The 25,011-nt window shown below is 39.4% G+C and overlaps 1 protein-coding gene across 1 annotated transcript in view; it reads right to left on the reverse strand.

The window, feature by feature from the left end:
• LOC126262186 (neurofibromin) overlaps positions 1-25,011 on the reverse strand; it is a 502,919-nt gene that overhangs the window by 217,500 nt on the left and 260,408 nt on the right. The window contains exon 33 of the mRNA XM_049958602.1: positions 17,405-17,644. Coding sequence (XP_049814559.1) covers positions 17,405-17,644 — 240 coding nt within the window. The remainder of the gene's footprint in view (positions 1-17,404; positions 17,645-25,011) is intronic.

Genomic DNA, 25,011 nt, shown 5'->3' on the forward strand with positions numbered 1-25,011 from the left:
CACACTGCGATGGTTCTCAGCCTTGGCAGCCTCCAGTAGCTCCAGCACCGGGATCGCCATCATTCGAGATGCCCCAGCGAGAGCCAGCCCCCCTAGCAGGCCCGGTTTCTCAGGGGGCTAGTTCACCTTCGTCCCCGCCACTGGGTCTTGCCCCTCCCGAGGTGGAACAGGATCCGGAGTTCGACAGCTTGTCACCTGTTCTGTCCCGAGCTCCGGTTGTGGGACGACGGGGGCCTCTTCGTGTGGGTCACTTCCAGCCGTATTCGAAGGTTCCGGCTCGAGGGTTGGCAGATCCCCTCGACTCCGGCCATCCAATGGATGTGGAGGGCATCGCTCCTGTCCGACGCTCCACCTTCCGACGCAGTGGATCACAGTGGCTTCGCCCCCCCGAAGGAGGAGGAGTGTAGTAGCCACCAGAAAGATCGCGGGAGGCGCACATTGGCACAGCGCGTCATGGGCGGTAGTTGCCGCAAGTAGAGTCCCGTCCACCAGAGGGCACGCGAGAATTCGGACGCGACCTCTGCCGTCGTAACAACAAGAACAACAACAACAACTCCGGCAGCACGGGCCGTGCCCAGTCACTTAACATCGGGCATGCCTAGGACACAGTCCCGGTCTAAGCTAAGTGAAGTGCGACGTAACGTGAACAGTGTTACTACACAAATACTTTCAGAAACGACTTCCTGACACTTAAATCTATACTCGATGTTAACAAATTTCTCTTCTTCAGAAACGATTTCCTTGCCATTGCCAGTCTACATTTTATATCCTCTCTACTTCGACCATCATCAGTTATTTTACTTCCTAAATAGCAAAACTCCTTTACTACTTTAAGTGTCTCATTTCCTAATCTAATCCCCTCAGCATCACCCAATTTAATTTGACTACATTCCATTATCCTCGTTTTGCTTTTGTTGATGTTCATCTTATATCCTCCTTTCAAGACACTGTCCATTCCGTTCAACTGCTCTTCCAAGTCCTTTGCTGTCTCTGACAGAATTACAATGTCATCGGCGAACCTCAAAGTTTTTACTTCTTCTCCATGAATTTTAATACCTACTCCGAATTTTTCTTTTGTTTCCTTTACTGCTTGCTCAATATACAGATTGAAGTACAAGTAGAAATAAAAACTGACGTTTGCCAGTGACATTGTAATTCCATCTGACAGCAAAGTACTTGGTAGAGCAATTGAATGCAATGGACAACATTTTGAAATGAGAATATAAGATGAACATCGACAAAACATAACAAGGATAATTGAATGTAGTTGAATCAAATCAGGTGATGCTAAGTGAATCAGATTAGGAAGCGAGACACTTAAAGTAGTGTATGAGTGTATGATTTGGGCAGCAAAATAAGTGATGATGGATGAAGTAGGGAGGATATAAAATGTAGATGCAATGACAAGAAAAGTATTTCTGAAGAAGAGTCATTTATGAACTCTGAATATAGATTTAGGTGTTAGAAGTCTTTTCTGATGTTATTTGTCTGAAGTGTAGCCATGTATGGAAGTGAAACATGGACAATAAACAGCTTAGACAAAAAAATAACAGGGGCTTTTGAAATGTAGTGCTACAGAAGAATGCTGAAGATTAGATGAGTAAATCAAGTAACTAATAAGAAGATACTGAACAGAATTACGAAGACAAGACATTTGTAGCACAACTTAAGTAAAAGAAGAGACTGGTCGACAGGACACATTCTGAGACATCAGGGGAACTCCGGTTTAGTACTGGAGAGAAGTGTGAGGGTAAAAATCAAATAGGGAGATCAAGCGATGAATACAATAAGTAGATTCAGAAGGATGTAGGTTGTAGCAGTTATTCGGGGATGAAGAGGCTTGCACAGGATAGAGCAGCATGGAGAGCTGCATCAAACCAATCTCTGCACTGAGACAGCAGCAGCAGCAGCAACTACAACAACAATAACAGGTAAATTACTCCTGAAAAAGATCTAAAACATAGTAAAATTGAAGACGGTGCAACAAAGCCAATATAGAAAGAATTTGACAGTGGTGTCAACAGACTGAAATTCAGAGTAGTTTTCAAATGAATAAATTTCAGCATATAAATGAAGGACAATTTAAAAGAAAAGAAAATAAAAAAAAAAAAAGAAAAGAAAACGGACAGTAAGTCACACAAAGCTTGTTGGCTCTTAGAAAGACAGCATCAAATACGATAAATGACTTATGATACGCCTGGCAACAGGTCCCTTCTTCAGAGTGAGAGCAGGGGAAGAAGATGGGGAGAACAAGAAGAGGTTACAAACCTCTCACAAAAAGTGATAAGAGGGATTTGTGAGGTGTGTGGAAGAAGGAAGTTAAGGGGCTCCGGAAAGGCTCAAAATCATGAAAAGTTCAATTTTTACTTTTTTGTGTTTCCTGAATCTGCAGACTATTACCCTTTAATAGATATATAATTTATTCAATTCCGAAGACTACAACTGTTTTTAAATTTTTTTTGAAATGTGTTCTACATGGGCGTGACCCACTGTGGCGCTGTTAAACTGCTGTCAAATGGTGTTATTATTAACGTCCGTGTTCATCAGGTACATTTTAGTGATGTGAGATAAAGTATGTGTTGTGGCTAACCTGTGATGGTTCAATATATATCGCTGGTGTGATTGTCGATTGTTTCATGTTTATTTACTCTGTCGTTATCTGGAAAATATTCGTAATTAATTCTGTTTCTTGGGTCTCTGTTTTGTTGAAGTATAATAATGAGTAAAAGTAAAGTTATTAGAAATCCTCTGAAGGCTTTTAAGAAAAGGAGAAATGTTGGAAAGCCAAAGGTATGTGTTATTACTGTAAACAATAAAGACGATGAAAATCCCCAACATAGCTTGTGTCCCAAAGAAGAAGACAGTTGGTGTAAATATAACAAAGGATTGCTAACTGGTGAAGTGTACATTCATAAGCATAGTCTGCCTCATGCACTAATGGAGGTGATAAAACCTATTTTCAGAGACTTAGCAGCACCTGAACTGTTGAAAAAGTGTATTCACGGAAAAACTCAAAACCCCAATGAAAGTGTAAATAGTGTTATATGGTCGAGAATCCCCAAGACTGTATTTGTTGGAATAGAAACACTTCACTTCGGTGTGTATGATGCTGTTGCGACTTTCAATGATGGCAACATTGTAAGGTGCAAGATATTTAGAAATATGGGAATGAAGATAGGTTCTAACATGGTACGAGCGATGCTTGCTTTAGACAAGGAACGCCTTCGGGCTGCAGACAGGGCTGTAAAGAGTCTAGAAATACAAGCAAGAGTAAACAGGAGGAGGAACAAGAGGAAGCTGGAGGAGGAGTTTGCAGAGGATGAAGATAATCCATCCTATGGACCTGGAATGCACTAAAAAGTTAATCCAATCTTTGTCGCTCGATTCCCAAAATTTTTATTTTCTCATACTAATTACATGTTTTCTAAGGATCTTCCAAACATATTTGTTTCAAACTTTCAGTAAATGTTACACAGTACCTTCTGCATAATTTAACACAGCCTTTTTCCAAAAAACTGTATATTTTTGAATATATAAATAAAAAATTGCAAAAAAATGTTGTGAATTTTCATTACAATTGAAAAAAATCATCTTTAATAACTGAACTAAAATTTTGTAAAATCCCTGTGTTAAGTTGTAGCCCATGTTCCAATAAATAATCTGTAAAAAGTTCAACTTCCTACCTCAAATACTTTGTGAGGAAAGATGTAATTTATAAGCGTTATTTTAACATTGCAAGTATAGGGCGTTCCGGAGCCCCTTAAGATGAAGGGAATGAGATCTGTGAAGAAACAGACAGTTGTAAGTAAGAATTGTCCTAGTGTCTTACCAAAGATAACAGAAGGGGGAATGAAAGGGTAAAATGAAAAAGAGCACAAGAGTGTGAAGTTGGATGAAACAAAATATGATCAATTGTGGTGAAGGGAGCCCTATTTTGTGAAGGTATTTAGCCCAAGAGCAGGAGGGTGGGGGTATTATGCACAGAAGTGTAGGGAATTGGAACTTTGGAATTGAGGTGACAAAAGAGGTGAGTTCAGAAGAGGAAGGAAAGAGGCAGGTGGTACATGTGATAAAACATACTAAAGAAGGAAAATTATGCTTCTTACAAGAAGGAATGTAGTGGAAGGGGGACAGAAAGCAAATGCATAGAGAAGAAGAAAGGTGAGTGATAGGGAAGAGAGGGAGGACAATGGAAGGCTAACATAACACGAGCTGAAGACTTTAGTAATGTAAATGGAGGTGGAATACTGCTCAAGTTTGTGGTGGCTGTATATGTTGGAACTGTTAGGGGACAATGACAGAGTACAAAGAAAAGCACCTCAAACGGCAATAAGCTTGTTGCTTACAGAAAAAAACAGTCCATATTCAAACAAAGCCATCCAATATATTTGAGAATCATCCTTTCAAAAGTAAAAGAACCAGTTTTCTAGACAAAAAAGAACCAGTTTTCTAGACAAAATTTACATTTCTGGCAAGTGAACTCAAAATGACTACCAGCAAAATGCAGAAGGTAAAATTAGGCTAACAATAGCTCACACTGTGGCTTATTAACAACAATTTTTCTCGTGTTGTGTCCATTAACGGAACAGGAAGAAACAAATAAAAGTACCTTTTACCATAAGTTTCATAGGAATTTGCAAAGTATAGCTATACATGTAATATCTGATCTCATCCTATCTGATGTTCACTGGTAATCTGTAACAAACTTCATAAATATAACATAAAACATCTAGAGAGGGGCACATCAAAGTTTAGATGAAAATTATTTCTACTTCTAATGTTGTGATTGTGAATTGCAGTGGTACTAGAATCTACACAGCAGTGAGACTTGGACAGTAACAGATAGAAATAAACAAAGAAAACAAGCTGTGGAAATATGATTTTTAAGAACAGCAACTGGCTCTAGGCTATGTGATATGATAAGGGATGCAACAACTGAATAAAAACTAGGACTCTGAAACATAAAAGAACAGATCAAGGACTATAGATATGGAGAGATCATGTCACAAGAATGAATGAAAATAGAATGCCCTAAACAACAACAAATTATCGATCAATAGGAGAAATATCAACAAGCAAACCAAAAACAGGGAGGAGAGATAAAATAGAAACTAACCTCAAACAAAAAAGGCACTGAATAACAGGACGTAACAGGCAATTGTCTAATACCTGAAGAAAGGAGAAGAAGAAGAAAAAAAAGAAGCAAGAATTGATCCTAAATTCACTATTGTTATTAATCATGTATACTATCAAGGACTTCCATCTCAAATGACTTTGAAGTCAACGGAATGTTGAACCCTAATCTTTCATACTTTTCTTGATCTCTAAGTCCCAGAAGAGGCTTCTGCAAGATGTTTGGTCATCATCATTTTACAATATTCTTATTGTGTACTTCTGTGGAAAATGGTTTTTTCACCTTAGATGCATTGTCCAGAATATTACACCATAGAACAGAATTGAGTGAAGGTATGGTAGCAGTCCTGTCTGTAGATCAATACAATGAGAGAGGTTCCTAAGTGCAAAGCAGGCAAAACTGAGCATTTGAGTTCAACTTATTTGCATGCTGGTGCCACCACAGTTTATTAACCATCTGGATGCCTAGGTACTTCACACACAGAACCCATCCAGTGTATACCCATGGACCTCTACTTCTGGTACCTGTCAGTTATTTTGATTTATTTGGAAAAGCATAATATTAGTTTTTGCAAGGTTTCATCAGTAAACATTACAGTTTGTGGTGAGTCTTTCAATGTCTCAGGTAAATCATTCATGTAGGCCAGGCACTAAACCTTGTGACCGTTCTGAATCTACATGATTACTCTGCAATTGACTCTTAAGTTCTAACCACTTTCAGACTATTTCTCAATTGTTCCACTCAGAAATTGCATGTGGGAAAAATGAGTATTTAAATCTTTCCATGTAAGCTCAGAGTTCTCTTATTACGATGGTCATTTATCCCTATATATGTGGAAGACCACTAAATATTTTGGCATACAGAGGAGAAAGTTGGTGATTGAAATTTGTTGAAAAGCTCTCGCCTCAAGGAAAAACACTGTTGTTTTAATGATCACCACCCGAAATCACTTATGATATCTGTGACACACTCTCCTGTATTATGCATTAATACAAAATGAACTGTCGTACTATCAAACTTTTTGATGTCCTCTGTCAATCTCATTGGTAAGGATCCCATACTGCACAGAAATACTCTAGAAAAGGATGAACACATGTAACATAGGCATTTTCTTTGGTACAGTTTTTGCATCTTGTAAACGTTCTGCCAATAAAATACAGTCTTCAGTTCACCTTCCCCACAACGTTTTCTATGTGGTGGTTTCATTTTAAGTTATTTTTAATTGTAATTCCTAGGTATTTATATGAATCTACAACCTTAAAATTAGTGTCATTTATCATGTAACCAAAATTTAATGGATTTTTTTTTAGTATTCATGTGAAGGATGCCACACAGTGTACCACTGAAGGTCAACTGCCACTTTTTGCACCACACAGATAGCTCGTCTAAATCATTTGGTATTTATGTCTTATGATGACTTTATTAGACAGTAATAACAGTATCATCTGCAAACAATCTAAGGAGGCTGTGCAGATTGTCTCTTAAATTGTTTATAGACGTTAAGAAAAGTAGATTGCCTAAAACACTTCCCAATATCAGTATTGATTTCACTAGATGACTTCTCATCAATTGCTACAAACTGTTACTTTCTGATAGTAAATTATGAATCCAGTCACATAATTGAAACAATCTTCCATAGGTGTGCTATTTGATTAGAAGCTGCTTGTGGGCAATGGCATCAAAAGTCTTCCGAAAGTCTGGAAATATGGAAACACCCTGAGAGCCTATGTCAATAGCACTCATTACTTTGTGTGAATAAAGAGCCAGTTGTGTTTCACAAGAGTGACATTTTCTGAATCTATGCAGAGTATGTATCAGCAGATTGATTCTTTCAAGGTATTTCATAATGCTGGAACACAGCAATGTTGCAAAATCCTGCTACAAATAATTGTCAATGAATGGACCTATAATTATAATTCAGCAGATTACTTCTATTTCCTTGCTAGTGAATTGGTGTGACCTGTGCAACTTTCCAGTCTTTAGGTACACATCTTAAAAGTTGCTCCCCTCTGAACTTAATTTCATTCCTGTCGCATCTTTTGCTAATATGATTCTCCGTTATCTATTGTCAGATAAGATTCCACTAATGCAAGGGGAAGGCCTTCAATGCAGTATATTTTAGTTCCCTAACAGAATTTTATGACTCAGGTCTGAAGCAGCTAATCGGGTAGCAGAGTACCTGTGGGAGTGCACATCACCAATCAACATGCACAAAGGACAGTCAGACCATGTTCACACATTGACTGTCAAAATTTTGTCAGTAAACTGTTGCAGTATTTGTAAAAAAGTTCCCGAATTTACTGCCAGCCACGAAATTTCTCACGCTAAAATCGGGACCGATAGTTGGCTGAAGCCCGAAGCGGAAAGCTCTGAGATATTTAGTCAGGAAATGCATTTTGTAAAGACAGATTAGAGATCATAGGAGGGAGAGTGCTCATTGCAGTTGACAAGAATATTGTCTCTATTAAGGTCAAAGTTAAGTGTGACAGTGAAGTTAGAACAGATCTAAGTGAAATCAAGTTAACTGATGGATGTTTTTACCACCCATCTGATCCTGCTGTGACAATTCTAGTCATTCAAAGAAAGTCTATTGTCAGTAGCGCATAAACACCCAAAGATGCATTACTAGCTGGAGACAACTTTAACCTTCTGAGTAATCAACTTTAACCTTCTGAGTATAGAGCGGAATGTCTGTGGATTCATTACAGAGGGTACAGACAGGCAGTTATACAAAGTACTTTTCTGAAAACAGTCTTGAGCAGGTAATTTGGCAGCCCACACACAACAGAAATATCTTAGACTCTGTAGCTACAAACAGGCCAGACCTTATAGGCAACGTCAGTATAGAAATGGGGATTAGCAGTAATGATGGCATTATAGCAACTGTAGTTATGAAAATCAATAAATCAGTTAAGAAGGCTAGGAGAGAGTGTTGTGGATCGGCAAGAGGGCCAACCCACTAATGTAAGAGGAAGCCGAAAGGCACGCGTTTTAGCTCACGCAGGCTGGCATGAGGTCTGGAACAGGACAAGGAAGTTAGACCAGAAAAAAAGGATGTAGCTGGTGGAATACTTAACTTTAATCCATTAATGTTGAACGTAGCTCTTGTCTGTTCATTCTTTACAATATCAATAGCAACTGATAATGGCGCCTTGCTAGGTCGTAGCAAATGACGTACCTGAAGGCTATACTAACTATCGTCTCGGCAAATGAGAGCGTATTTTGTCAGTGAACCATCGCTAGCAAAGTCGGTTTTACAACTGGGGCGAGTGCTAGGAAGTCTCTCTAGACCTGCCGTGTGGCGGCGCTCGGTCTGCAATCACTGATAGTGGCGACACGCGGGTCCGACGTATACTAACGGACCGCGGCCGATTTAAAGGCTACCACCTAGCAAGTGTGGTGTCTGGCGGTGACACCACAGAGAGTTTGTGCTAGAAGAACAGATAAGCAGTTGTTAGCATCTCACTTAGACGGTGAATTGACATCATTTAGTTCCAGTAAGATGGACAGGAATTATGGGCAAAGTTTAAGGGACTGTAAATCATGCTCTGGAGAATTATGTGCCTACGAAGTGGATTAAGAATAGAAAAGACCCTCCATTGTTTAATAATGAGATTCAGAACATGCTGAGAAACAGTTGCTATTGCACTCTCACTTCAAAAGAGAGTGCAAAATGACAGCAAACAGAGGTTAGTAGAGATTCATGCATCTGCGAAAAGATACACGTGCAAAGCATACAACTGCTACCACCATTACACCTTAACAAAAGATCTAGCAAAGAACCTGACAGAATTCCAATCCTATGTAAAATCGCTAAGGCTTCCATCCTCTCACTTATTGACCAGTCTGGTGTGGTAGCTGAAGATAGAAAAATGGAAGCCGATGTTTAAAATTTCACATTCAAGAAATTGTTCACACAGGAGAATTGTACAAACATATTGTCAACTAATCATCAAACAGACTCCCATATAGATGACACAGTAATAAGCATCCCTGACAAAGAAAAACAATGGAAGGAGTTGAAAATAAATGTCACAAAGTCTACATGGAATCCTAATTTGGTTTTTTGAAGAGTATTCTACAGTACTTGCTCCTCGCCTAGTTTGCATTTATCGCCAATCTCTCACTCAGCAAAAAGTTCCAAGTGAATGGAAAAAGCACAGGTGACTCCTGCATGTAAGAAGGGCAAAATAATAGATGCACAAAATTAGAGACCAATTTCCCCAACATCAGTTTGCTGTAGAATCCTTGAACATATTCTCAGTCAGAATATAATTAAATTTTTTTGAGACCAAGAAGCTTATGTTCATGAATCAGCATGGTCTTAAAAAGTATTTCATGAGGTCCCCCACTGCAGGCTGTTAAAGAATGTACAAGCAAGTGTAATAGGTTCAAAGACTTCTTAAGTTAGAGAATCCAGTGCATAATCCTGACAGCGAGTGTTCATCAGACACAAGGGTATCACTTCGAATGCCCAAGGGAGTGTGATAGGACCACTATTATTCTCTCTCTCTCTCTCTCTCTCTCTCTCTCTCTCTCTCTCTCTCTCTCTCTCTCTATCCAGCAATCTGTTGTTGTTTGTTGATGATGCTGTGGTGTATGGTAACATGTTGAAGTTGAGTGACTTTAGGAGGTTATAGGAGGACTTAGACAAAATTTCTAGTTGGTGTGGTGAATGGCAGCTAGCTCTAAATGTAGAAAAATGCAAGTCAAAGGAAGAACATACCTGCAGTATTCGGATACATTATTAATAGTATCCCGTTTGACACAGCCATTTTGTTTAAATACCTGGGCATAATGTTGCAAATCTATATGAAATGGAATGAGCATATGAGGATTGTGGTAGCAAAAGTGAATGGCTGACTTCGGTTTATTACGAGAATTCTAAGAAAGTGTAGTTCATCTGTAATGGGGACCATATATAGGATGCTAGTGCAACCATATATAGGATGCTAGGTTCAAAGACTTCTTAAGTTAGAGAATCCAGTGCATAATCCTGACAGCGAGTGTTCATCAGACACAAGGGTATCACTTCGAATGCCCAAGGGAGTGTGATAGGACCACTATTATTCTCTCTCTCTCTCTCTCTCTCCAGCAATCTGTTGTTGTTTGTTGATGATGCTGTGGTGTATGGTAACATGTTGAAGTTGAGTGACTTTAGGAGGTTATAGGAGGACTTAGACAAAATTTCTAGTTGGTGTGGTGAATGGCAGCTAGCTCTAAATGTAGAAAAATGCAAGTCAAAGGAAGAACATACCTGCAGTATTCGGATACATTATTAATAGTATCCCGTTTGACACAGCCATTTTGTTTAAATACCTGGGCATAATGTTGCAAATCTATATGAAATGGAATGAGCATATGAGGATTGTGGTAGTAAAAGTGAATGGCTGACTTCGGTTTATTACGAGAATTCTAAGAAAGTGTAGTTCATCTGTAATGGGGACCATATATAGGATGCTAGTGCAACCATATATAGGATGCTAGGTTCAAAGACTTCTTAAGTTAGAGAATCCAGTGCATAATCCTGACAGCGAGTGTTCATCAGACACAAGGGTATCACTTCGAATGCCCAAGGGAGTGTGATAGGACCACTATTATTCTCTCTCTCTCTCTCTCTCTCTCTCCAGCAATCTGTTGTTGTTTGTTGATGATGCTGTGGTGTATGGTAACATGTTGAAGTTGAGTGACTTTAGGAGGTTATAGGAGGACTTAGACAAAATTTCTAGTTGGTGTGGTGAATGGCAGCTAGCTCTAAATGTAGAAAAATGCAAGTCAAAGGAAGAACATACCTGCAGTATTCGGATACATTATTAATAGTATCCCGTTTGACACAGCCATTTTGTTTAACTACCTGGGCATAATGTTGCAAATCTATATGAAATGGAATGAGCATATGAGGATTGTGGTAGCAAAAGTGAATGGCTGACTTCGGTTTATTACGAGAATTCTAAGAAAGTGTAGTTCATCTGTAATGGGGACCATATATAGGATGCTAGTGCAACCTATTCTCGAGTACTGCTTGAGTGTTTGGGATCCATACCAAGTTGGATTAAAGGAAGACATCCAAGTGATTCAGATACAGGTTGCTAGATTTGTTATTGGTAGGTTCGAACAACATGAAAGTGTTGTGGAGATGCTTCGAGAACTCAAATGGGAATCCCCAGAAGAATGCCGACATTCTTTTTGGGAAACAATATTGAGAAAACTTAGAAAACCGGCTTTTAGAGCTGACTGCAGAAGGATTCTTCTGCCTTCCACATACATTTTATGTAAGGACCACGAATATAAGATAAAAAAAAAGGGCCCACAAGTAAACACACAGACCATCATTTTTCCCTTGTTCTATCTGAGTGTGGAACAGGAACGGAAATGACTAGTAGTGGTACAGGGTACCCTCTGCCACATGCCATGCAGTGGATTGTGGAATATCAAACTAGATATAGACATGGAAGAAAGGCCTTGGCAAGATCACAAAAATGCCAACAGGTAGGTTTTTCTTGTTTACTTCTACTAGAAATAATTTGTGAGATCATTGATTACTTTCTCAGTAAACATGCCTTTACTGAAGCCAACCCAAATGTGTTTCACTATTGTATATTTCAGTCTTTCAGGAAGTACAACTTGACTTCGCAACTGATTCCAAAAATAACTCAAGGATGGCGTTACTAAGTCAGCACAAGATTTTAGAACTTTGGATAACTTATTATCACAGTGGCAAGAATTATTGTTTTTTAGTGATCTGATGATTTTTGTGATCTATCAGATGATTTGTCAAAACTGATGTCTGATAGTGGAGTACATGTTGCTTGACCACGTACTCCTAATAGATATGCATTTGATGGACCATTTTTTATCCCCAAGTTGTCAGGTAATATTATCAGTAATTCATTGAATTCACTACCCAATGATTTTATTTTCATATCATCTGTCTCACTGCCACTGTCATCTGGGAGGTTAAAACCAAATTTACTCATTTCATGTATAATAATGCTCCATATTGTCCTTGCCTTGTTCTCAGAATTTTGAATTTTTTAGCACAGTAATTGGTTTTTGACATTTGATGACATGCTGAAGAATTTCTCAATACTGCTTGTAGGGCATTTTAAGTCTTGATTAGAACTAGTCCTCTGTGTAAGGTTAAGCTCTCCCTCCTCCTAGTACAAGATACTTTGATCCTAGATGTTTGCTTCCATTGTTAATTATTACTGAGCTGTACCACAAAAAAGAAGGAGAAACATGATGAACAGTGTAAAAGAAAAACTTCACAATACAAAATTGTGCTTATGTTTTGGAAATGATGTGGTAGTGCAACCTCCAGACCAGATGAGAGGAAACACAAATGCCACATAATTGAAAGTAATTATTTATTTACCTAAAAAATGTGACATAGACTGTTTGATAGTCTAAAAATAACAAAATTGTATCGTTATAGATCCCACTGAAGAGGCCATAGAGTAAGAAAATGGTGTAATGCAACTGGGGAAAATAAATTAAGTTGCAGCAAGAAAAGGCAGTTTTATTTACAAAAGAAGTGTCTTCTTGAAATCTCTGCTTCATATTTTTATTACCTAACAGATTTCAGGTTATCTTATTGTGACTGACAGTGTTTTGTTCTCTACATTCTGCCTCTTGGTGTGAAAAATCTACATCATCATTTCTCCTCCTTACACTAACCAGCTATCTTAATTACAGTAATATATTTTGGAGATACGACTTAAACAATGCCTTCAGTCACAACTTTTTCATGTTTTATTAACTACATGATGCATTTCGGACCCTGTGGGGCCATCGTCAGGTGTACTTTGTTTCAATACATGTTTTATTTCTTCTCCTGAATGAGGTGAAATGCATATTCCTGTCACGAAAAGGTTTAATGTTAGGTTATGAATTTCAGCTGCAAAATATGGATAAAATTAAAAAGTAATATATTTTCCTTGGTTGGATACTGTTTCTTGTAATTATATCTCCAGTCATCATTTCTAGCTATCTGTTGTTCTAGTCATCCTCATCCCCATAAACCTAGTTACTAAATCACTTCACTTTATGACTAAAAAATTGGAGCTCAGAATTTTCTGTACTTCATTAGTAAGAAGGGCTAGATGTAAGAACCAACACAGACATTTAACTACTACTATTAAACACAGCAAAAAGTGATACTTGTTTACTATGTGGGAAGTCATTCTACATTAATTTCATCCAAAATATAAACTGTGTGACATGTAAATAGAGAATAATGTCATACCCAACAATAAGAAATCTAGGATCATATATAAATGTCAACATATGGCAACTTCTCACTGCATACTTTGCACTTGGTGTCAAGGAATGCCAACAGCAATTCAAAATCCTTCCACTGGTTCCATAAACCCTATAATGGACTTTCATAAATGTTTAGATAAAAAAATGTTTAAATTGATATAAATCACAGCCTTAGGATTAAGGGTGATATAATTAACAGTCTGTGAATGTCTCATGTCACATAAGCTGCAAAGTAACACAATTAATTTATCAGAAATTCTAAGAAACATATACATCACCACCTTTATAAAACAAATTATTACTTTCAATTATCTTGGAGAAAACACCCTTCTTCTATCAATATATTGAACTAATTATGATACAGAAGTTTCCTTCCCATCTTCGCAAATAAGTTACAAGTACTTAAGAAACCCCCCATGAACCATGGACCTTGCCGTTGGTGGGGAGGCTTGCGTGCATCAGCGATACAGATGGCCGTACCGTAGGTGCAACCACAACGGAGGGGTATCTGTTGAGAGGCCAGACAAACATGTGGTTCCTGAAGAGGGGCAGCAGCCTTTTCAGTAGTTGCAGGGGCAACAGTCTGGATGATTGACTGATCTGCCCTTGTAACATTAACCAAAACGGCCTTGCTGTGCTGGTACTGCGAACGGCTGAAAGCAAGGGGAAACTACAGCCGTAATTTTTCCCGAGGACATGCAGCTTTACTGTATGATTAAATGATGATGGCGTCCTCTTGGGTAAAATATTCCGGAGGTAAAATAGTCCCCCATTTGGATCTCCGGGTGGGGACTACTCAATAGGACGTCGTTATCAGGAGAAAGAAAACTGGCATTCTACGGATCGGAGCGTGGAATGTCAGATCCCTTAATCGAGCAGGTAGGTTAGAAAATTTAAAAAGGGAAATGGGTAGGTTAAAGTTAGATATAGTGGGAATTAGTGAAGTTCGGTGGCAGGAGGAACAAGACTTTTGGTCAGGTAAACACAGGGTTATAAATACAAAATCAAATAGGGGTAATGCAGGAGTAGGTTTAATAATGAATAAACAAATAGGAGTGCGGGTTAGCTACTACAAACAGCGTAGTGAACGCATTATTGTGGCCAAGATAGACACAAAGCCCATGCCTACTACAGTAGTACAAGTTTATATGCCAACTAGCTCTGCAGATGATGAAGAAATTGATGAAATGTATGACGAGATAAAAGAAATTATTCAGGTAGTGAAGGGAGACGAAAATTTAATAGTCATGGGTGACTGGAATTCGTCAGTAGGAAAAGGGAGAGAAGGAAACATAGTAGGTGAATATGGATTGGGGGGAAGAAATGAAAGAGGAAGCCGCCTTGTAGAATTTTGCACAGAGCATAACTTAATCATAGCTAACACTTGGTTCAAGAATCATAAAAGAAGGTTGTATACCTGGAAGAATCCTGGAGATACAAAAAGGTATCAGATAGATTATATAATGGTAAGACAGAGATTTAGGAACCAGGTTTTAAATTGTAAGACATTTCCAGGGGCAGATGTGGATTCTGACCACAATCTATTGGTTATGAACTGCAGATTGAAACTGAAGAAACTGCAAAAAGGTGGGAATTTAAGGAGATGGGACCTGGATAAACTGAAAGAACCAGAGGTTGTAGAGAGATTCAAGGAGAGCATAAGGGAACAATTGACAGGAATGGGGGAAAAAAATACAGTAGAAGAAGAATGGGTAGCTCTGAGGGATGAAGTAGTGAGGGCAGCAGAGAATCAAGTAGGTAAAAAGACGAGGGCTAATAGAAATCCTTGGGTAACAGAAGAAATATTGAATTTAATTGATGAAAGGAGAAAATATAAAAATGCAGTAAATGAAGCAGGCAAAAAGGAATACAAACGTCTCAAAAATGAGATCGACAGGAAGTGCAAAATGGCTAAGCAGGAATGGCTAGAGGACAAATGTAAGGATGTAGAGGCTCGTCTCACTAGGGGTAAGATAGATACTGCCTACAGGAAAATTAAAGAGACCTTTGGAGAGAAGAGAATCACTTGTATGAATATCAAGAGCTCAGATGGCAACCCAGTTCTAAGCAAAGAAGGGAAAGCAGAAAGGTGGAAGGAGTATATAGAGGGTTTATAGAAGGGCGATGTACTTGAGGACAATATTATGGAAATGGAAGAGGATGTAAATTAAGATGAAATGGGAGATAAGATACTGCGTGAAGAGTTTGACAGAGCACTGAAAGACCTGAGTTGAAACAAGGCCCCTGGAGTAGACAACATTCCATTAGAACTACTGACAGCCTTGGGAGGGCCAGTCATGACAAAACTCCACCATCTGGTGAGCAAGATGTATGAGACAGGCGAAATACCCACAGACTTCAAGAAGAGTATAATAATTTCAATCCCAAAGAAAGCAGGTGTTGACAGATGCGAAAATTACCGAACTATCAGTTTAATAAGTCACAGCCGTAAAATACTAACGCGAATTCTTTACAGACGAATGGAAAAACTGGTAGAAGCGGACCTTGGGGAAGATCAGTTTGGATTCCGTAGAAATGTTGGAACACGTGAGGCAATACTAACCTTACGACTTATCTTAGAAGAAAGATTAAGAAAAGGCAAACCTACGTTTCTAGCATTTGTAGACTTAGAGAAAGCTTTTGACAACATTAACTGGAATACTCTCTTTCAAATTCTGAAGGTGGCAGGTGTAAAATACAGGGAGCGAAAGGCTATTTACGATTTGTACAGAAACCAGATGGCAGTTATAAGAGTCGAGGGGCATGAAAGGGAAGCAGTGGTTGGGAAAGGAGTGAGACAGGGTTGTAGCCTCTCCCCGATGTATTAAAATTCATGGAGAAGAAGTAAAAACTTTGAGGTTCGCCGATGACATTGTAATTCTGTCAGAGACAGCAAAAGACTTGGAAGAGCAGTTGAACGGAATGGACAGTGTCTTGAAAGGAGGATAGAAGATGAACATCAACAAAAGCAAAACGAGGATAATGGAATGTAGTCAAATTAAATCGGGTGATGCTCAGGGGATTAGATTAGGAAATGAGACACTTAAAGTAGTAAAGGAGTTTTGCTATTTAGGGAGCAAAATAAATGATGATGGTCGAAGTAGAGAGGATATAAAATGTAGACTGGCAATGGCAAGGAAATCGTTTCTGAAGAAGAGAAATTTGTTAACATCGAGTATAGATTTCAGTGTCAGGAAGTCGTTTCTGAAAGTATTTGTATGGAGTGTAGCCATGTATGGATGTGAAACATGGACGATAACCAGTTTGGACAAGAAGAGAATAGAAGCTTTCGAAATGTGGTGCTACAGAAGAATGCTGAAGATAAGGTGGGTAGATCACGTAACTAATGAGGAGGTATTTAATAGGATTGGGGAGAAGAGAAGTTTGTGGCACAACTTGACTAGAAGAAGGGATCGGTTGGTAGGACATGTTTTGAGGCATCAAGGGATCACAAATTTAGCATTGGAGGGCAGCATGGAGGGTAAAAATCGTAGAGGGAGACCAAGAGATCAATACACTAAGCAGATTCAGAAGGATGTAGGTAGCAGTAGGTACTGGGAGATGAAGAAGCTTGCACAGGATAGAGTAGCATGGAGAGCTGCATCAAACCAGTCTCAGGACTGAAGACCACTACATACTTAAGAAAATCAATGTGTAATGTACAAAAATGTCACTATTTTCATGATATGAGAAAATTGTCACTCATATTATCAGTATATTTACTCGGTTCCAAAATTCTATAAGACTTATCATTTGCAATACAGCTTTCATGGTATTTGTATGGCATATCTCCCATCTTTTACATTTTTATAATTTTGTGTATTTCTTCCCTCTTATTTGGAATCATAATATGGAAGCAATACTCTACAATATGTTTTAACAGAAGTCACCAACAATATTTTTTCCCCAATGCAACAACACCTACAGGTAATCTGATAGGTAGCAAATTACAAGTTTATTGTTTTATAATTTATACAAATTAAATGAATAAATACTTTAAACACTTACTGGTTGTGACAACTCCCAGCGATTACGAATATGGATGACTGCTTGCACTATACTATCACAGTCATTGTGTATAAATGACAAAGGACCAGATTCATTGGCAATTGTCAGAGTAAACTGATTGTCATCAACTAGACAAACTTCTTCAATTTCTGATGCATAATAAACATCATTTAGTAATATTGAATGTGCCAAGACCTTTGTCTTTTCTGATGACGTAATCTGTATAGCTGTTGGTCCAACCTGTAACATGTAAAATATCTCATAACATTTTTACTAACAGACACAGAGCAGATGGATTTCCCATCATCAACATCTTCCACTTCCAGGCATGCCCGAAACACACTTCAGTGCCATATGAATTATAAACTTCAGTCAATGTCAAATCCAGGATGGAATACAAACATTTATACGAGGACAGATTACCAAGGAACTGATGGCCTCTGTAGTCTGGTCCCTTCAACCCCCACAAACTAAACAACAGATTACCATTAACCAAACAAAAATGGCTGCCATACCCCCCCCCCCCCCCCCCCCCACACACACACGCACACACACACATACGGCTTTTACACACATAGCAACTCACTCTCTTGATGCTGCAGCTCGACTGGGGTGAGTGGTGATCTCAGCTGCAGTGTGTGGTGGAAACATAGAAAATGCAAGGGATGGAGAGAGGGAGGAATATCTGAGGAGGAGATTTGGAAAGATAACACGAGGGTACAGGTGTGTGCAGAGCGATTGGCACAGAAGAGTGAAAGCTTGAGAAGGCAAGGAGACATATGGAAAGGTAGAAAAAGAAATTCTGGAGAAGTAAGGAAAAAATAGTACAGTGCAAAGGCTGAATGTAAGGTTACAATCTACTCAATCTGTATCACACACTTCGCTTGACTTTAGCTGCATGTCATTTTGTTTTAAGCAGTCTCTAATTGATCTTTTAAGTGTGCTGTTTCACTGTCAAAAACATTACATCAGAGATTTATTATTAGAGGTAGGCTAAGAACCTTAAAACACGGGATGAGCTTCTAAGAGCATATATTGATGCTTTTGCATTCCTGCAACCATGTATGAGACTTAAGCAAGAAGTCAAAGGCGCACTCTAGTGGCACTTCAAGGAATCAGTCAATACGTTCTTCTGATACCGGATGTCAGTTGGGTTACATCATCAGGTAACAGTCACACTGATAAAAAAAGGTAAAACAATGAGCAGATGAATCATCAATCAATGATTGGCAATAATTTTATCTTTAAAAAGCATCATTGATGAAAAGTAGTTAATGAATATTTGAATGGCACATGTAAATGAGGAATTTCATTATGGACCCATCTTTGAAATTAATTTTTTTTCATTCTTATTTGGGGTAGATATTAACTACTTTCTTCAGAACAGTCACCCCTAATGCAATTAATTATACACATACACTGACCAGCCAGAACATTATGATCACCTACCTAACAGCTGGTATATCCACCTTTGGCAAGGATAACAGCAACAACGCATCACTGCATGGAAGCAATGAGACTTGGTAGGTCACTGGAGAGAGTTGACATCACATCTGCATGCACAAATTACCTAATTCCCATAAATTCTGGGGAGAGGGGCACTGAGCTCTGGCACTTTAGAAGCACAAATTAACCTCAAACCACTCCATCACACTCCTGACCTTGTGACATGGTGCATAATCTTGCTGAAAAATGTCAGTCGTCAGGAAACATGATCGTAATGAAGGGGTGTACACGGTCTGCAACCAGAGTACCATTCATTCATTCATTCATTCATTCATTTATTGAGCATCCATTTTATCGTATACAATGATATAGGAGTTGTCATGTTACATTACATGAGTTTGTAATTATACAGTACATTAATAACATAGGCCTACGATGGCAAAACATATATAAATATATATCTCATGCAGCGTATAGTAGATAATAACAAAACAAACAATACTTAATTATTTATAGTGCATAATATTTCATACATTTGTTTTTCAGATATGACTTATCATTATCATTGACCACTCTAGTAGAGAATAACAGAACAAACAATAATTAATTAATTATAGTATGTACAGGCAGACTATTTTCATACATTTGTTCAAATATGAACTATCATTATCATTGACCAATATGTCACTTTTAAAAATGTAAAACCTTTCTATCTTTTTGATGCTTAAGGGAAGATCACTAAAAAGGATTTTGGGGTGATATATTGCAGTTTTGTGATATTGGGCTGTTTTGTGTGTTTCTCTGTGGAAATCATTCCTGTGTCTTGTTGGGTAGTCATGGCACTCACTATTTAAAGAAGAAATTTGGGGGTGAGATTTGAAAAAGTAGATACTTTCGTAGATATATAAAGATGGAAGCAACATTATTTGAAATTATTTGAAAATTTCCCTGCAGGGCTCTCTTGGTGCAGCCCCTTTCATTATTCTTAATGCTTGTTTTTGAATAATGAATGACCGGTTTGCCAGACTTGAATTACCCCAAAATAAGACACCATACCGCAATAGATTAGGCATAAGAGCATAATAAGCACATATTACTGTTTTTTCACTGCAGCATTTTTTCAGCATTCTGAGTATATAGCAGCATTTACTTAACTTTTTATTGAGCATTTCAATATGTTTATCCCACTTTAGATGCATGTCTAACCAGATACCTAAAAATTTTGTGTTTGAAGTTTGTAAAATCTTCTGTTCACCAAGTTTCAAAACTATATTGGGCTTTACTTTATTCGATACATGGCTGAAATTCATCCATACTGTTTTTTTCTCATTTACAAATAAACAGTTATCTCTAAACCATTTTCCTGTTTCTTCTTTTGTTATTTCTAGTTTGTGTTGGAAGTCAGTCTCATTTTGAGCTTTAATAAAAAGACTTGTATCATCCGCATACAATACAGCATTAGCTAGTGTTAAACAGTTTGGTAGATCATTTATGAAAATCAAGAACAAGAGGTGTCCCAGCATAGAACCTTGTGGCACTCCATTACTAACTTTTTTATATTCTGAAATGTATATGTCTTGGCTGTCAAGGTGGCCTGCATGAGGTCCACTGGACCCATGGACATCCACACGAATTTTCCCCAGAGCATAATGAAGCCACCATCAGCTTGTCTTTGCGCAGTACAGGTGTCAAGGAGCTGTCTTCGTGGAAGACAACAGATTCGCACCATCCCACTGGCATGATGAAGAAGGTATCAGGATTCATCAGACCACGCAATGTCTCCCATTGTGCCGATTTTCAGTGCCAGTGATCAGATGTCCATTTCAGTTGCAATTGCCGATGTCATGGTGTCAACACTGGCATACGTGTGGGTCACTGGCTGCGGAGATCCATTGTTAGGAGTGTTTAGTGCACTGTGTGTTCAGACACACTTGTACTCTGCACAGCATTAAAGTCTGATGCCAGTTCTGCCACAATTCACCGCCTGTCCTCTTTTACCAGTTTGCCCAACCTAGGATGTGCAACATCTGTAGTGAGGGGTGGCCGTCCAACGCCACAACGTCTGGACATGGTTTCACCTTCATTTTGCCACATGTTGAAGACACTCACCATAGCACCTCTCAAAGTCGCGAAACACCCAACAAGTCATGCAGTTTCTGAAATGATCTATCCCAGCCTCCAAGCCATCGCAATCTGCTCTCGGTCAAACTCAGATAGATCACATGCCTTCCCTATTGTACACATGGACAGCACACTCACTGATACTACATGCACCGTCCATCAGTCTGACTAGCTGTCATTCCTCGCCATGTGACGCTGTTATTGCCTGGACGGGTTTATATCGATAGTACATTGATGGTCATAATGTTCTGGCCGATCAGTCTATGTTCTTCTCAATGTACTAACACATGAAAATCAATTCTAAATTTTTTTTCCATTATAAATGTCATGTAATCAACATGACACATTGTGACAAAAGACTGGTATTATCAACAAATGGACTTGGCAGAACTTTCGATTAAGACAAGAAGTAACCTGAGATTTTGTTTCTTTCTGTCTTGCAATTATGGTCAACCAACATCCACCTATAACACAGCGAATAGTGTTGGCGCATACTACACAAATTAGACGACTTGTTTGTAACTGGTCACTGCATGGTCATTTTGAGGTATTTTGAAATATCTTCAGCATGATATGTTGGCACATTAATAAACAAATATCAACAGAGATACTTTTTGTCAAACACTTCATTACTCTTAAATATTTAGGAGTAAAGGAGACCATCCACTGAAAAGCAGAGGCCTTGAGTCATCAATAGGCAAGCACAAAGAGAATGAAAAATTTGCTAGCTCTTGGAAGAAACCTTTTGATGAGCTGAGTACAAAACATACATATATATGTGTGTGTGCCCAAACAACACAAACACACACACACACGTCTGCACCTATATTGTAATGGCTGGACACACAATGCTGGGGTTGCAGTTTGACAGGTGGACTAGGGTAGGGGCTGTGTCGGATTGGGTGGGTAGAGGGAGAAGGAGGCAGGATGCAAAAATTGGGGTGGGTAGCTAGGCTAACAACTCAGAGGGAGGCAGCTGGTGGGTGATATAGGTATGCGGGAAGTAGGGATGGCAGGTGCATGAGCCAGGCACTTGATATGCAGGTACCAGAGAGGGAGAGGTGTGTTGCACAATGAAAATGTTATGGAAGTTTGGATTGGGAGAAAGCGACAGAACAAAAGGAGGACAAAGTGTTGGGTAGAGGATGTGGGGACAGCGGGTAAGCGGAGGTTGATGCCAGGAGGATTACAGAAGTGAAACATGTGTTGGAAGGATATCTTCCTTGTACATAGTTTGGGAAAGTTGGTGTTGGAGGGAAGAGACCAGATGGCACGGGTTGTGAAGCAGCCACTGAATTCGAGTATGCTGTGCTCAGCAGCATGTTGTGCTAGCTGAGTGTGATGGTCAGCTTTTTTCTTATTGTCCTGCAGAAAGAATGACCACCTCCAAACCGACCTTTCATCTATGTCTATGTCACAATTATTACGATGCTGAGCTTGTTTCTTAATCCAACCCTGTAAATCCTATTTTTTAAATATTGATTCCAATAATCTACATTTTGCTGTCTAATTCTATACATGTTTACTCTGCACTTTACTAGACTACAATCACTTGCAATCGAATTTATGGCTTAGGACCACTACATCCTGACCACTTTTTTTCTTGGCGGAAAAATTCAATTCGATGGATAAAAAATCTAATCACCAAGCAGCCGCAGAACATGCACATAAAAGGAGGTTGTAATTACACAAGCTTTTGGAGCCAGTGGCTCCATCTTCAGGCAGAAGGGTTGAAAGGGAAGATGGACGAAGGAAAAGGACTGGAAAGGTCCAGGAAAAGTGGTAGATTTCAGGAAAATTACCCAGAACCACAGGTCACAGGAGACCTACCGCACAGGAGGAGAAGGAAAGAGTCTTTCCAAAAGCTTGCATGATTACAACCTCCCTTTATGTGTGTGTTCTGCCACTGCCTGGTGAGCAGATTTTTTAGCTAAATAAATATATTATTCTGTCAAAAACTGATTGTTTTCATTGTTATATTGGCCCATTTTTTTCTTGTTTGATACAATAAAGTCAGTCTTCTTTTACTTTTTGTGTTGGGAGAATGTATGAAGGGGGAGCAAGCTGTTCTTCAGGAATTCCACAAACAAATGACCACTGTCACTTCTGGTGTGATACTGAAACTTTTGACTAAATAATCTGTTGTGACTAGCCGATCTTTAAAAGTGCCGCCGCGCAGTTACGCGCGTCCTCTACATGCGGCACTGTCTGCCAGCCATGCAGCAGCAGCACCACCTAAGCGGCCAGCCAGCCAGCGGCCGCAAGACTCGGACTCAGTTATGATTTGACTGTTAAAGTGACACACGTCTTACTCTGTTTACTTGATCTGCGACTTTCATGTATTGCGTCGTCCTTTATATATATTTGTTCAACTTGAAGTTATAACAATTGGTGACGAGGTAGTGAATTTTCCATTTTCATCGTTGACCCACGTGTTTCCATGGCTACTTTAGAGCAACTATTGCAAGGTGTCATAGAACAGCAAACGCTTCTCACAAATGCGATTCGTGATTTCGTCGCAGCATCAAATGCACGGCGTCTCTCGTCGTTGTCTATACCTCCTTTTCCTCCTTATGACGAGAAGGCAGAAGACTGGTCTGATTACGAGAAATGCCTTCGATAGCACTTCTTGACATTTCATGTCGCGGACGATCAAACATGTAAGTCTCTGTTCCTTTCATGGATTTCACCTCAAATGTATCGGTTGTTGTCGCAATTGGCTCCTTTGAAAGATCCTGCATCTTTGTCCTTTGCTGAAATGTGCTCACTTCTGTCCATTTATTATCAAAAGCATACGCATGTGGTAGCCTCTCATGTTGCCTTTTATCGTTGTCAAAAACAACCGAATCAATCCTATCACGCTTGGGCTGCTGAACTTCACGGCCTCAGTAGAAAGTGTCAATTTGTTACTGACGTTCACAAAGAATCCTACGCCGATCCTATGGTACGGGATGTTATTATCCGGTCGACGCCCAACAAAGAAGTTAGGCAACGTGCCCTTCAGTTGGCAAATCCAACTCTAGATGAAGTCCTATCCATCGCTCAGTCTTTTGAAATTTCTCACGCTGCTGGAGTGCAAATAGAGGCATGGGGTGACGTAGGGGAAATAAAACTTCTGTCCGCTGTTGACAAAGCGTGTGGCGCGTCCCCGCCGGCCGACATGGCCGCAGTATGCTCCCAAGCGCAGCCTCGGCCTACCCGTAAACAAACCTCTAAGAAACTGCAGCAAAACCCACGGCAACTTCCTTCATGTTCACGGTGTTTTAAGAACCATTAACGAGAGGATTGTCCACAACATTGGGCCGTGTGTCACAAATGCAAAAAAAAAGGGTCATGTGTCATCCGTTTGCAAATCCAACCGCATGCATGATGTTCATGAACATGGTGCTGCTTCTGATTCTATGTTGTCTGTCAATTGTACTTCTTCCCTTTCAGGGAAGTTATTCCTCACTGTTCAAATACTTAGTCGAGATGTTCGCATCTAGGTGGATACTGGTTCTGCTGCCACTATCATCAATTCTCAGACGTATCTTCAGTTGGGTTCTCCAATCCTGTCACCTGTCACTAGGCAATTACGGACTTACAATAAACAGAAGATTTCTCTCTTGGGACAATTTGATGCTGAGGTATCTTACAAATCTGTCGTTCGCACTGTTCCCATATTTGTGGTCGACCATAGTACCGCGAAGAATCTTTTGGTTTTGATGCCTTTCGCGTTTTTGGGTTCTCCATAGGTGACTCTGTCAATATCGTCTCTGATGCTGTTCCTTATGCTCAATTGGATTCCTTGTCAACAACATTTTCGTCCCTTTTTTCTCCTGGGTTAGGCCGTGCAAACGACTTTGAAGCTTATATCACTCTCAAACCCACTACTCAGCCTAAGTTTTTTCGGGATCGGCCCATTACTGTGGTCCTTCGTGATCAAGCCAAACGGGAGCTGGATCGTCTCACTGCTTCAGGGGTCTTGCTTCCTGTCACTTCCAGTGAGTGGTCCTCTCCTGTCGTTGTCGTTGCTAAGCCAAATGGTGATATTCGTCTCT

Source organism: Schistocerca nitens, chromosome 1 (assembly GCF_023898315.1).
Source record: "Schistocerca nitens isolate TAMUIC-IGC-003100 chromosome 1, iqSchNite1.1, whole genome shotgun sequence".
Lineage (NCBI taxonomy): Eukaryota > Metazoa > Arthropoda > Insecta > Orthoptera > Acrididae > Schistocerca > Schistocerca nitens.